Below are 13,956 nucleotides of genomic sequence, written 5' to 3'. Positions count from 1 at the left end.
TTCTTCTTAAACAAATCAGGCCGAGGGCCAAATTGGCTACTAACAGGTCTAGGCAGAGGGAGGGGGATCATTTCTGCTGAGCGCCCCTTTTCTGCGTCTCTGTTCATGCAAATGTGGCCTTGGAGAGAGGGAGCACGTGGTGTTCACTAATACTCTTGGTGCCTTTAGAGCTGGGAACCACAGGAGATACAGTACCTTATCTCCCCATCCAACTCCTTTTTGATTAACCCCCTTCCCCCTCTCCCTACCCGTCCCTTAATTTTGATGGTTTGAACTGCCTCTCATGGGGTTTGCATGTAAATATCCAACTGGCTGCAAGTGACAGTCAGTGTTTTAGAAAAAAAAACTGACAGAGTGATTTGGTGATGGCATAAAACAAACAAACAAACAATCATCTGTGATTAAGATTTGGTATTAGAAATCCTTCAGAAGGTGAAGATAGATAAGTCCCCTGGGCCAGATGGGATTTATCCTAGGATCCTCTGGGAAGCCAGGGAGGAGATTGCCGAGCCTTTGGCATTGATCTTTAACTCGTCATTGTCTACAGGAATAGTGCCAGATGACTGGAGGATAACAAATGTGGTTCCCCTGTTCAAGAAGGGGAGTAGAGACAACCCTGGTAATTATAGACGGGTGAGCCTTACCTCAGTTGTTGGTAAAGTCTTGGAAAAGGTTATAAGTGATAGGATTTATAATCATCTAGAAAAGAATAAATTGATTAGGGATAGTCAGCACGGTTTTGTGAAGGGAAGGTCGTGCCTCACAAACCTTATTGACTTCTTTGAGAAGGTGACCAAACAGGTAGATGAGAGTAAACCGGTTGATGTGGTGTATATGGATTTCAGCAAGGCATTCGAAAAGGTTCCCCACAGTAGGCTATTGTACAAAATGCAGAGGAATGGAATTGTGGGAGATATAGCAGTTTGGATCGGAAATTGGCTTGCTGAAAGAAGACAGAGGGTGGTAGTTGATGGGAAATGTTCATCCTGGAGACCAGTTACTACTGGTGTACCGCAAGGGTTGGTGTTGGGTCCACTGCTGTTTGTCATTTTTATAAATGACCTGGATGAGGGCGTAGAAGGATGGGTTAGTAAATTTGCAGACGACACGAAGGTCGGTGGAGTTGTGGATAGTGACGAAGGATGTTCTAGGTTGCAGAGAAACATAGATAAGCTGCAGAGCTGGGCTGAGAGGTGGCAAATGGAGTTCAATGCAGACAAGTGTGAGGTGATGCACTTTGGTAGGAGTAACCGGAAGGCAAAGTACAGGGCTAATGGTAAGATTCTTAGCAGTGTAGATGAGCAGAGAGATCTCGGTGTCCATGTACACAGATCCTTGAAAGTTGCCACCCAGGTTGACAGGGCTGTTAAGAAGGCATACAGTGTTTTAGCTTCTCTTAATAGAGGGATCGAGTTCCGAAAACAAGAGGTTATGGTGAAGCTGTACAAGACTCTGGTGCGGCGGCACTTGGAGTATTGCGTACAGTTCTGGTCACCGCATTATAAGAAGGATGTGGAAGCTTTGGAAAGGGTGCAGAGGGGATTTACTAGGATGTTGCCTGGTATGGAGGGAAGGTCTTACGAGGAAAGGCTGAGGGACTTGAGGCTGTTTTCATTTGAGAGAAGAAGGTAGAGAGGTGACAATAGAAACATATAAAATAATCAGAGGGTTAGATAGGGTGGATAGGGAGAGCCTTTTTCCTAGGATGGTGACGGCGATCACGAGGGGGCATAGCTTTAAATTGAGGGGTGAAAGATATAGGACAGATGTCAGAGGTAGTTTCTTTACTCAGAGTAGTAAGGGAATGGAACGCTTTGCCTGCAACGGTAGTAGATTCGCCAACTTTAAGTACATTTAAGTCGTCATTGGACAAGCATATGGACGTACATGGAATAGTGTAGGTTAGATGGGCTTGAGATCGGTATGACAGGTCGGCACACCATCGAGGGCCGAAGGGCGTGTACTGTGCTGTAATGTTCGATGTTCTATCACTTCTGGACGGAAGGAAAGGAAATAAACATTACAGCAAACCAAGCCCCTTCCCATTCTTCCTACATCCTCCTCACCTTTCATGCTGTGCATTGTCCTTAACAGGCTTTGCACAAATTATTCAAATAGAAACATGGGCAATTTACTGGTGGTGGTTAATAAATGAAAAAAATAAAGAAATAACACGGTGATCTGGTGTTGGAGAATAGTTCAGTTTTGTGTGATAACACTTCCAGGTATTAAAAAAGCAGACGCAGGGATGAGTCTGCAGAACTGTACATCCCGGGCTGGGTCTAATTTATTTATAACAACACGAGTAATAGTTCTACTGTGGTCAACAATATATGATGTTCCTTTCCAGTTGGGCTTTCTGAGTTATCACATGAAAGAAAGCAGAATATTGTTTGGTCATAGATAGTGGAGCTGGAGGAACACAGCAGGCTAGGCAGCGTCAGAGGAGTAGGAAAACTGATGTTTCAGATGTTTCAGACCTTTCTTCAGAAATGTGGGAGGGGGTAGAGAACTTCAAAATAAATAGAGAGGAGGGGTGGGGCTGGAGGATGTAGGTGCGATGGTGATGTTTGAGTGCAGGTAGACAGTGGTGGGGACTGGTTAGTGAGGTGGGAGGAGCGGATAGGTGGGAGAGAAGATGGACAGGGTGCGTCAGGTCAAGTAGGCGAGGATGAGAGGGAAGGTCGGTCATGGGATGAGGCCAGGAATGGGGAGATTTTGAAACTGGTAAAGTCTAATTGAGACCATTGGGCTGTCGGCTCCCAAGGCCGAATATGAGGTACTGCTCCCCCAGTGGGTGGTATCATTGTGACACTGGAGGAGGCCCAGGATGGACATGTCGTCCAGGGAGTGGGAGGGAGAGTCGAAGCGGTTCGCAACTGCAAAGTGTTGCCGTTTGTCGCAAACAGAGCGCTGTTGCTCTACAAAGCGGTGTCTGAGCCTCCACTTGGTCTCACTGATGTAGAGGAGACTATGTTGGGAACAACGGATGCAGTAGACCACATCAGTGGATGTCGAGGGGAACATCTGTCTGATGTGGAAGGTTTTTTTGGTACCTTGGATGGGGGTGACGGGAGAGGTGTAAGGGCAGGCGTAGCACTTCCTGCGGTTGCAGGAAAAGTTGCCGGGGTGGTGGGGTTTGTGGGGACTGCGGAGCAGACTTGGGAATCGCGGAGAGAGCAGCCCCCATGGAAGGCAGACAAGGGTGGGGAGGGAAATAGTTCTTTCGTTGGGCGGTCAGATCGCAGGTGGCGGAAGAACGATACGTTGAATCCGGAGGTTAGTGGGGTGATACGTGAGGACAAAGGAGATTCTGTCTTTGCTTTTGTTGCAGGCAGGGGATGTGAGAGCAGGGGTGCGGGAAACGCAAGAGACGTGGTCGAGAGCATTTTCGACCACTGAAGGGTGGGGGATAGTTGTGGCCCTTGAAATAATGTTTGGTTGGTTTTCAGAATAGAGAAGTGTATACTGGGATTTGCCCCAGGGGTTAATATTGAGACCATTTCTCTTTTAGATACATCATAATGACGGCATAGGCCTCACAGCACAGTTTCAAAATTTGTAAATGACAAAACTCAAATGAAGAGCATCAGGAGGAGGTTTGCAACAGAATTAAGAGCATGGACAGATTGTGGAAATAAGCAAATCCTGGGCATGTGATATTTAATATGGAGAATTTGGGGAGAGGGGGAAACTGAGGAGAACAACACAAACCAAATTGTGCAATTTTTAAAAGAGATGTAGGAACAAAGTGACCTGTGGGAACACACAAGTATTTGAAGGTGATGGGACAAGTTGAGAAGGTTTCTAATGAGACAAAGAGCTCCAACAGATTACAAGAGCAAAAATGCAAGGAAGTTACTTTAAGCCATGATTAAAAAAAAATCTGTGCCAATTTTGGACACAGTGTTAGAAAGGATTAAGATCTTGGAGGGGATACAAAGAAGTTTAATGCAGAATTGTTATTTGTTTACGGAATGTGGATATTGCTGGCTAGCCCAGGATTTATTGCCTGTATGATGTCAACAACATTATGGATGCAGTGCCAGTAGGGAAGGCCAGGTAAAGATGACTGATTGCCCTCCCTAAAAACAGATCAGTGAACTAAACATGTTTTCCCAACAATCAATCATGGGCACATGGTCACCATGAAACTAGCTTCTAATTCCAAATTTTTACTGAATTCCAAGTTCATCAGCTACCACAGTGAGATTCGAACACATAAACCCAGAGCATTGTCCTGGGGTTTTGATTGCTGGTCTTGTGACATCACCACTACACATCGCCCTCTCTGGTACCATGGATAAACACTTCCACTACATGGAGCAGGTTGGAAAAGGGGTCATTTTGCTTTGAGCAAATGGAGCTCAGCGTGCAGTCATTAATGGAATAAATACTTTTGACTTGAGTATGGATGGTAAGCTACCAATGACGGTTCAACCAGAGAATGCCCTGAGAAATTCTTGCAGTGATATCCTGGTGCTGAGGTCTGACTACTGCAGCCAGTTTCTTTCATGCTGGGCACAATTACAACCAGCAAAGAGCTTTGCCACCAATACTCGCTGATTTCAGTTTCAATAGGCTCTTTGATTGGCTTAAATGTTGACATGATGTCAAAAGCAGGCGCATCTACCTCACATCTGGAATTGTCTTCCTTTTCCTATATTTGGACCAAGTCTGTAATATGTTCTGGAGCTGAACACAGTCCATGTCGAACCCAAAGCGAGTGAGGTGAGCAGGCATGTCAGAAATGGCACGATACCATGTTGTTATAGTGTGACCTTGTCTGCCCCACTCCCTTCACACCGAGCTTTGGATCACTGAATCAAAGAATCCCTACAGTGTGGAAACAGGTCCTTTGGCCCAACAAGTCCACACCACCCCTCCAAAGAGCATCCCAACCAGACCCATTCCCCTACTTTTCCCATGTCTAACCTACCTAACCTAAACACCCCTGAACACCAGGGGCAATTTAGCATGGCCAATCCACCTAGCCTGCACATCTTTGGACTGTGGGAGAAACCCCACACAGACACAGGGAAAATGTTCAAACTCCACACAGGCAATCACCTGAGCATGGAATTGAACTCAGGTCCCTGGCCCTAGGAAGCAGCAATGCTAACCACTGTGCCACTCCTCAAACATTGCTTTATGTGGCTTGATGTCACATTTTGTCTTAAGATGCTCTTGCGAAGCGTCATGGGAAGTTTTAATTCATTACGGTACTATCTGAACAAAAGTTGCTGTTCGGTTATGTCTGCTAGAATTAATCTGAGATGGAAACATAACTGTGCATTCCTTCCCTATGGATATTGTGGGTCTACTTCCAGAATGTGGACTGCAGCGGTTTAAGGAGGCAGCTCACCGCCATCACCATCTCCAGGGCAACGAGAGACAGGCAATAAATGCTGGTCAGACAGTGACACCCATGTCCATGTCCCACAAGTGAGAAAATAAAAAGCATGCTGGAATTTGAATCAAACACAAACAGAAATTGCTGCAGAAACTCAGCAGGTCTGGCAGTATCTGTGAAGAGAAGACAGAGGTAACTTTTGAATCCAGTGACCCTTCTTCACAACTCGAATCTTGACTTCCCTGTCCAGTATTGGCAGGAATCTGGAAGCACAGTTTAATGAACCTATTGCTGTTAACTATTAAAAGAATACTTTATTGTTGATTCACAGAATGAATGAACAATGCAAACAAAAAGTACCAAAATTTGGAGATAACAGGAACCGCAGATGCTGGACAACCTGAGATAACAAGGTGTAGAGCTGGATCAACATAGCAGGCCAAGCAGCATCATAGGAGCAGGAAGGCTGACGTTTCGGGCCTAGACCCTTCTTCATAAATTCTGATGAAGGGTCTCGGACCGAAACATCAGCCTTCCTGCTCCTATGATGCTGCTTGGCCTATGAAAATTCAGTCAATTTCTGCAATGCGCTCCATTTATTAATTATCTGCCTTGAGCTACTGTATGAAACATCATTCACAGGCACCAACTTTTTTAAATAGCAATTTTGCATGGTGACCCACCCCACCCGCATCATTTTCAGCCTCTTCCCTAATGCCCTCTTTCCCAATACCATGGGAGCTCTACCAATAAAGGTATACATCAAACTGGTACACAGAAGAGTGCAGTAGTTGGACATACCACATGCAGTGAAACTCTTCAAATCAGCTTACAAGCTTGTCACTTGCTTGAAATAACCAATAAAAGATTTCAGTCTGATAACTTTTTTATGAGCTGCACCTCTGCTATCAGTTCGAGAAAGCTTGATTCTGTTATATATCATTGTTCATCTCGGGTGTATTGTACCCTGGGGAAGAGGCCATTACCACAGTGCTTGACAGGAACAGCATAACTCTAAATATAAACACATTAGCATTCTGCAACATGATATATGCCAGTCCATTCACTTCTTGGATGGATATTTATTCGCCAGTGTAAATAAAACCGACTTGTCTGTGTTTTTATTTGCATTTGCGATGCATATACATGCTGAGAATGAATAATTGGTTTGGTCATTAAAAGGAAAGCTTACCATCCCTTCTGTTCAGCTTTGCGAAGCCAGGGCTGTGACTGCTAGACAGCACAGAGGAGGAACAGAATGCTGACTGAGGCAAGCCAGACACAAGGTGATTGTTGCAATTATCTGTGGGATGAAAGAAATAACACGCTTATTGGCGTGACACTGTACTAATGCACTATCACTTCCAGACACACACTTCACACACTTTAAAACCTACCAGGACTCCTTTGTCAGTCCTGTGCTGAAAAAGCTAAATTTTTATTTTCTTCCCTTAAGTGAAAAGGTATACTGCTGAAGATGTTGGTCAACTGAAACAAAAAGATTCTACACAGTGGGCAATAACCTGGTTAGCTATTACCATGAACATGGAAAAATGTCCCAAGGCTTTTCACAGGTGAGTTTTCAAACAAAACACACCTCCAATTCACAGAATGTGATATTGAAAATAGGTAATAAAAGTAACTTTTTCTGTGAAATCTTAGATGAGAAAAATGTGAAGGAGAGGCAAGTGGTTTAGAGATGGAATTCAGTTCAGGATTATAAAAGCTGATCACAGTAGAATGGATAAGATCAGCAATGTCTCAGAGGTCAGATTTATTGCAACACAAGGGAAAGTATTGTTTATAAACCCAGCTACTAGTTGTATTGGACAAGTCAGATCCCTGACTGAAACCAGGCTTGATAGATAATTTTTACAAACGTTTTAGATAATGTGGTTGATTTCACAGAAACATGCTACATAAGGCTGCACAGTTTCCTTAACAACAGAACAGCAGTTTATTGAACAAGTGTTTGCATATTCTCCCTGTGTCTTTGTGCACTTCCTCCAGGTGCCCTGGTTTCCTCCCACAGTCTAAATATGTGCAGGTTAGTTAGATTGGCCGTGTGAAATTGGCCAGTGTTCAGCGATGTGTAGGTAAGCTCTGGGGGATGTTGGGTTATAGGAATTTGGTAGGGGGATGTGCCTGGGTGGAATGTTCTTTGGGGATCAGTACGGGCTTGATGGACCGAATGGCCTGATGCCCCATTGTGGGGATTCTATAATCTAAGAGATGAAAATAAAACAAGTAATTGACATAGACTGCACAGTCAGATTTAAAAAGTCTTAAAATAGCATAACAGAAGACTGAGCTTCCCCAAGATTTGTCAGAAATGTCACATTTTTTTGTTGGGGGGTGCAAGTACACGAGACAGCACCCGAATAGAAACTTTTGTCTCGAAAGGTCATACAGTTATCGAAGGAATCCTGAGAAAAGGTCACTGGTCCCAAAATGTTAACTGCGTCACAGATGTTGCCAGACCTGCTGAGTTTTCCCAGCAACCTCTGTCTGTGTTGGATGGGTAATGAAGGGTTTCACTCAATGAGCTCTGGTGATCTCTCTCACTGAATTCTGTACTGCTCATGTGGCGCGTATGCACAGTGTGCCACCCTCTGCCACCTTGCAGTGGAAGCGCTCACTGCTGCCAGGAGTTTCAGTCATCTACCTCAGAGGAGCTATATTTCACGCTCAGTTACTCAAACACTGCATGCTGGGAACCGCCCTTCACAGTTCCAGGGAGCGAAGAACCACACAGGAGACGACAGAGTGGAAGACTGGTCCCCTAAAATTGCCACAGATATCTGGAGATCCTGGGCTGGTAGTGGACAGGAAGGATGGCTTCTTCCCTCAGGGCCGCCTCAGGATTCAGAGACATACAGCACAGAAATTGACCCTTTGGTCCAACTCGTCGAAGGTTCCCAAACTAATCTACTCCTGTCTACTTATGGCCCATATCCCTCTTAAACCTCTCTTCTTCACACAGCTACCCAAATATCTTTCAAATGTTGGAACTGCACTTGCATCCACCACTTCCTCTGGCAGTTCATTCCATACACGAACCAACCTCTGTGTGAAAAAGTTGCCACTGGGGTCCCTTTTAAATCTTCTCCTCTGTTGCAAAGTTGTTTGGAGTACTTGTGGAATGGGAGGCTGGAAGTTAGAATTTGGTGTTGGTAAAATGCTGAAGGGAGAGGGGGAAGCATTTCCCGGTCACTTTAAAAGATTATGTGCTTTTTCTGTGCTTAGAAGTTTAAGATGGATGTCTATGAACAGTAAGTACCTTGAAAGTTTGCAAGTACAGAGAGAGCACCAGAATTGAAACAGTTGTATCGAAAAGCCATACAGTTTGCAGGGTAAGCAGCAATTTTCACCAAGACAACAGGCTTCTGAATTTAGTTAATCAATTTGAACCAGGTACTTATAATCAATTTGAACCAGGTACTTAAATAACAAAAACCAACTAAATTTAAATCTGATGGTTTTGACAACATTGGACCAATCCTATCGTAAGAAATGTTGAAACGTTATCAAGTGTATAAAGATGGAGGCAGTTGTACAAAGACCCCAGAGATAGCTGCCATCTGCCAGAACTAATGGCCCTCAGCTCTCAAGGGAGAGAATCAATGGCTCTCACAGCCTCCTCTATGTCTTAGAGAAAGCACCATTTAAATAACAATGGTACCAACAGGACAACGAGTTAATATTTCTGACTGAAGAATCGAGGGAGAAGGCATTCCTAACAGAACAATCAATGGTGAAGGCACAGAACATTCTAGAAGATACATAACCTGTTTGTAATTTTAAAGAGACTAAATTCTACTTTTTTTTAATATAGAAGTGGGACCTGTATTTATTAGAACAGCATACCATTAGATCTCAGATAACAAAGTGTGGAGCTGGATGAACACAGCAGGCTAAGCAGCATCTTAGGAGCACAAAAGCTGACATTTCGGGCCTAGACCCTTCATCAGCTTTTGTGCTCCTAAGATGCTGCTTAGCCTGCTGTGTTCATCCAGCTCCACTTTGTCATCTCGGATCCTCCAGCGTCTGCAGTTCCCATTATCTCTGATTACCATTAGAATCTTGCTTTATTTGAGAAAATCTAGTAGTTAGAAGGGATTTATTCTGTTTGTTAATAGTTTAGTTAAATGTGTTCACTGTTAGATCAATAAATTGTTACTTGTTGATTGTAAAGTGAGTGTCAGGAATTTATTTTATTTAACCACTAATAGTTGCTAAAAAGCAGGCCGTGCTACTTTCCACACTCCTTTTACAGATTATAGGGTGAGGAATTCCTCTTTGTTTCATTTTTAGTTCTCTGGGGGAGGGGGAGTTAGTGGGCGGGTCAACCTCCACGTTTTAACACACTGGGGGTTCGTCTGGGATTTGGACAGATTTGAACAGGTTTAGGGTACGAAAGGTCCCTGCAGATTTAAACATACTTGAGGACTAGTGTCCTAGATGTTTAAATAAAACTTAAATGAGAAGTGTAAAATTTGTTTAATTTAGGTTGCTTGTTATCGCTGAAATGAAAAAGTGGGGAATTGGCTCTTGACGTTGCTGAAGAGGCTCTGGGCATTCAAGATGCTTCCAAAATTTACCAAAAATGTTTAGAAAGACAGAAAAAAGTGACATTTTTAGAATTAGCAAACATGTTACAATTGTATTTAACTGGTGATAAGAAGAAAGCTGAAATTGTAACGGAGAACCCAAGCATTTAGTTATATTAGAGAAGCAGTCATGTGTAGGGGAGTTAGGAAAAAAAATGCAAATGAGACAATTGCAGTTAGACACTGAATTTAAAATGGCTGGAGTCAGAAGATAAAGAAAAGGGAAAAAATGCTCGAGTTACAAAAGATGAAATTGGAACCTGAAGCAAAAAGATTTCAAAATGACAGAAGGAAAAGCACAAGATAGAGGTGATCATGATGAGCAAACTCACTGTAGCCAACAGCCTGATAGGGATAGGTACAAATAAGCCCGAACATTACCAAACTTCAGTGAAAAGGTGAACAAGCATTTTCTTTTCCTTTGAGAAATTGGCTAAACCTGGTGGCACTCAATGATTCTGCATAGATTATCGCAAGGTCAATGCTGTGAGGAAATCTGACTCATTCTCCAGCCTTGGAATTGGTTTTGTGTGGAGAAAAAGTACTACAAACCACTTAGGTCACACAGTTGGACTTACTTCGCAGTTTCTGGCAAGTATCTTGGTCAGACAGAGCAAAAGGAAGTTTCTGCTTTTATAACCCCAAATGGATGCTATCAATTTGAAGTAATGGCTTTTGGAATGGAAAATGCAGAAGCTCCTTTCAAAGGCTTATGAACAAAGAGTTGAACAAATCTCCCCTTCCCCCACTGCATCCCTCAACCAGCCCAGTTCATCCCCTCCCCCCACTGCACCACACAACCAGCCCAGCTCTTCCCCCCCACCCACTGCATCCCAAAACCAGTCCAACCTGTCTCTGCCTCCCTAACCAGTTCTTCCTCTCACCCATCCCTTCCTCCCACCCCAAGCCGCACCCCCAGCTACCTACTAACCTCATCCCACCTCCTTGACCTGTCCGTCTTCCCTGGACTGACCTATCCCCTCCCTACCTCCCCACCTACACCCTCTCCACCTATCTTCTTTACTCTCCATCTTCGGTCCGCCTCCCCCTCTCTCCCTATTTATTCCAGTTCCCTCCCCCCATCCCCCTCTCTGATGAAGGGTCTAGGCCCGAAACGTCAGCTTTTGTGCTCCTGAGATGCTGCTTGGCCTGCTGTGTTCATCCAGCCTCACATTTTATTATCTTGGAATCTCCAGCATCTGCAGTTCCCATTATCTCTGAACAAAGAGTTGTTACAGGATTGACTAATTGTGCTGTCCATACAAATGGCTTAGTGACTTTTAGTCACAGGGGGAAAGATCATGTGGAATCTTTGGCAGCTCTCTTTGAGAGACTATGGAAACAAAGCTGGTCATAGACTTGACAAAAACAGAATTTTCAAAGGTGGAAGTGACATTGTTAGGGCACATCAAATACAAACAGAAGACAGTAAGGAACATGAAGGTGAAGGCCACAGAGGAATTTCCAATACCATCGTCAAAACAGGAAGTGCTATGGTTGTTAGGATTGAGCAGATTCTAGACAAAATTTGATTCAAACTTTAGTAATGTAGTGGCGCTGTTGACGAACTTGTTAGTAAAGAACACAATTTTGGTGGACAAAGCAATGCCAGGAGGCACTTGAGAATTTAAAAACGGTATTAACCACTGCACTGTCAGTTAACCACTAGTTTCAGCCAAGCCAAATTTTTTGAAATTCTTCAACATCACCATCGTCTGTGTTGGAGCTGTGTTGTTCCAAAAGGATGATTGTGGAATTGGAAGCCCAATTGGTTATTTTTCAAAAAAAATCACAATATCCAACAGAAAAATATTCAACCATTAAAAAGTTATTGAATTTAGTGATGGCCTGGCAATGTTTTAATGTTTACACTGCCAACAGTGCATCAGGGACAATTGTGTATACCAATCACAATCCTTTGATATTTCTGGAAAGATTTAAGCACAAGAACACAAGATTATTTAGTAGAAGTCTCAAGTTACAAGGTTTTAATGGAAAGATTGTACATGTTGCAAATGTTATCACAGATACTTTATCACAAGTTTAAAAGAAAAATATTTCTGTAAGATTGAGCACTACTATTTCTATGTTATATATAAATAGAAATCCTATAGAGTGTGTAAGTCTAGATTAATGAGTTATGGATCTGGTAATACAACAGAGTCAAGGCTTTAAAAAAAGTCGTCTTTTCATAATGATGGTTCATTTTTTTTTCTTCAGGGGATAGGTATTGTGAAGTTGGGTACAGTACTTGTGCACTGGAAGCCAGAATTAAGAATGTGGGGTTTGTAAAATGCTGTGGGGGAGAGGGGGAAGAGGGTTTGGTGGGGGTTGCAGGAGGGGGTTGGGGTGGGAATGAAGCATTGCCCAGACACTTTAAAAGATCATGCAATTTTTTTCTGCGCTGAGAGGTTTAAGATGGACATCAATGGGCAGCAGCTTGAAAGGTTGCAGGTACACAGACAGGGCACCCAAATTGAAACATTTATTTCTAAAGGCAGTACAGTGAGCTGTCCAAGCATCAGTTTTCAACAAGACAACACATTTAGCCAATCATTTTGAACCAGGTACTTATACGCCAAAAGCATACTGAATTTAAGTCTGATGACTTTGACAACATAGGGCCAATCCTATTGTTAGAAATTTACAACTTCACAAGCACTCACTCCTTCTACCACAGATGCTCAGTAGCAGCCATATATACCATGTACAAGATGTACTGCAGAAATTCACCAAAGATCCACCTTCCAAACCTACAACCACTTTCATCCAGAAGGGCAAGGGCGTCAGACCTATAGGAACTGTCAACACCCACCTCCAAGTTGCCCTCCAAGACACTCACATCCTGACTTTTGGAAATATGTCACTGTTCCTTCACTGTCGCTGGGTCAAAACTCAGGAATTCCCTCTCTAATGGCATTGTGGGGCAACCCACTGCAGGAGGACTGCAGCAGTTCAAGAAGGCAGCTCACCACCACCTTCCCAGGGGCAACTCGGGATGGGCAAGAAATGATGGCCAGCCAGCAACTGCCACATCCCACAAATGAATTGAAAAAAATATTTTGATATGTTATCAAGGGTATAAAAGAAGGGGGGCAGTTGGACAAACACTCCAGAGCTCAGCTGCCATCCATCAGAGCTAACGGTCCTCAGTTCTCACAGCCTCCTCTATGTCTTAAAGAAAGTACTATCTCAATAACAAACAGTACCAGCAGCACAACTAGTTAATATTCCTGACAGAAAAAAAAAAATCGACAGAGATGGCATTCTTGACAAAACAATCAATGGTGAAGGCACAGAACATTCAGAAGAGACATAATCTAACTGTAATTTCGAGAGACTAAACTCTACTTTTCTTTAAATTAACTGAACTCCTAACAAACTACTAACTATACATAAATAAAGCAAGATTCTAACGGTATGCTGTTTCAATGAATACAAGTCCCACGTGTATATGTATCTACAATATATAAGCAATTTGTTCATTGTTAGAGCTAAATGAAAAAATTGTTACTTGTTGATTTTAAAATGAGTATCAGGGATTAACTTTATTTAACCGCGAACAGTTGCTGAAAATCAGGCTACACCACCTTCTACAATCCTGTAACAGATTTTAGGGTGAGGTACTCCTCTTCGCATGTTTTGGTTTTAGTTCTCACAGACGGTAAACATCTGCTTTAAAACATCCTCTCACTTGAAAAGTGCGGTCTCTAGTTTTGAACTAGAAAAGACTTTTGTTATTCGCCTTATCTATGCCCCTCATGATTTTATAAACCTCTACAGAAGGTCACCATTCAACTGCCTACACGCCAGAGAAAAAAATCTCAGCCTATCCAGACTCTTCCTGTCCATGGCACCTACCAGTCTAGTCTGATGTTGCCTCACACATCAACCTAGTTTCCATAGTCTAAAGGAAGGCACAGCAGTGCCGGAATGAGGGCACTGACACACGGTGCTCTGTAACATCATTTTCTCCTTGATACAGCTCATTCT

The 13,956-nt window shown here is 43.2% G+C and overlaps 1 protein-coding gene across 3 annotated transcripts in view; it reads right to left on the bottom strand.

Moving 5' to 3' along the window:
• The window catches only part of LOC125453929 (contactin-associated protein-like 5), a 1,220,935-nt gene that overhangs the window by 1,099,703 nt on the left and 107,276 nt on the right, over window positions 1-13,956 (bottom strand). For 2 of the 3 annotated variants that reach the window (XM_048534087.2, XM_048534089.2), the window contains exon 2: window positions 6,546-6,656. In XM_048534087.2, coding sequence (XP_048390044.1) covers window positions 6,546-6,656 — 111 coding nt within the window. Of the gene's footprint in view, window positions 1-6,545; window positions 6,657-13,956 lie in introns of those variants that run through there. The other variant, XM_048534090.2, reaches the window with a different exon arrangement.

Source organism: Stegostoma tigrinum, chromosome 7 (genome assembly GCF_030684315.1).
Source record: "Stegostoma tigrinum isolate sSteTig4 chromosome 7, sSteTig4.hap1, whole genome shotgun sequence".
In the NCBI taxonomy this organism is placed as follows: Eukaryota; Metazoa; Chordata; class Chondrichthyes; order Orectolobiformes; family Stegostomatidae; genus Stegostoma; species Stegostoma tigrinum.
This window is presented reverse-complemented; position numbering and strand designations above follow the sequence as displayed.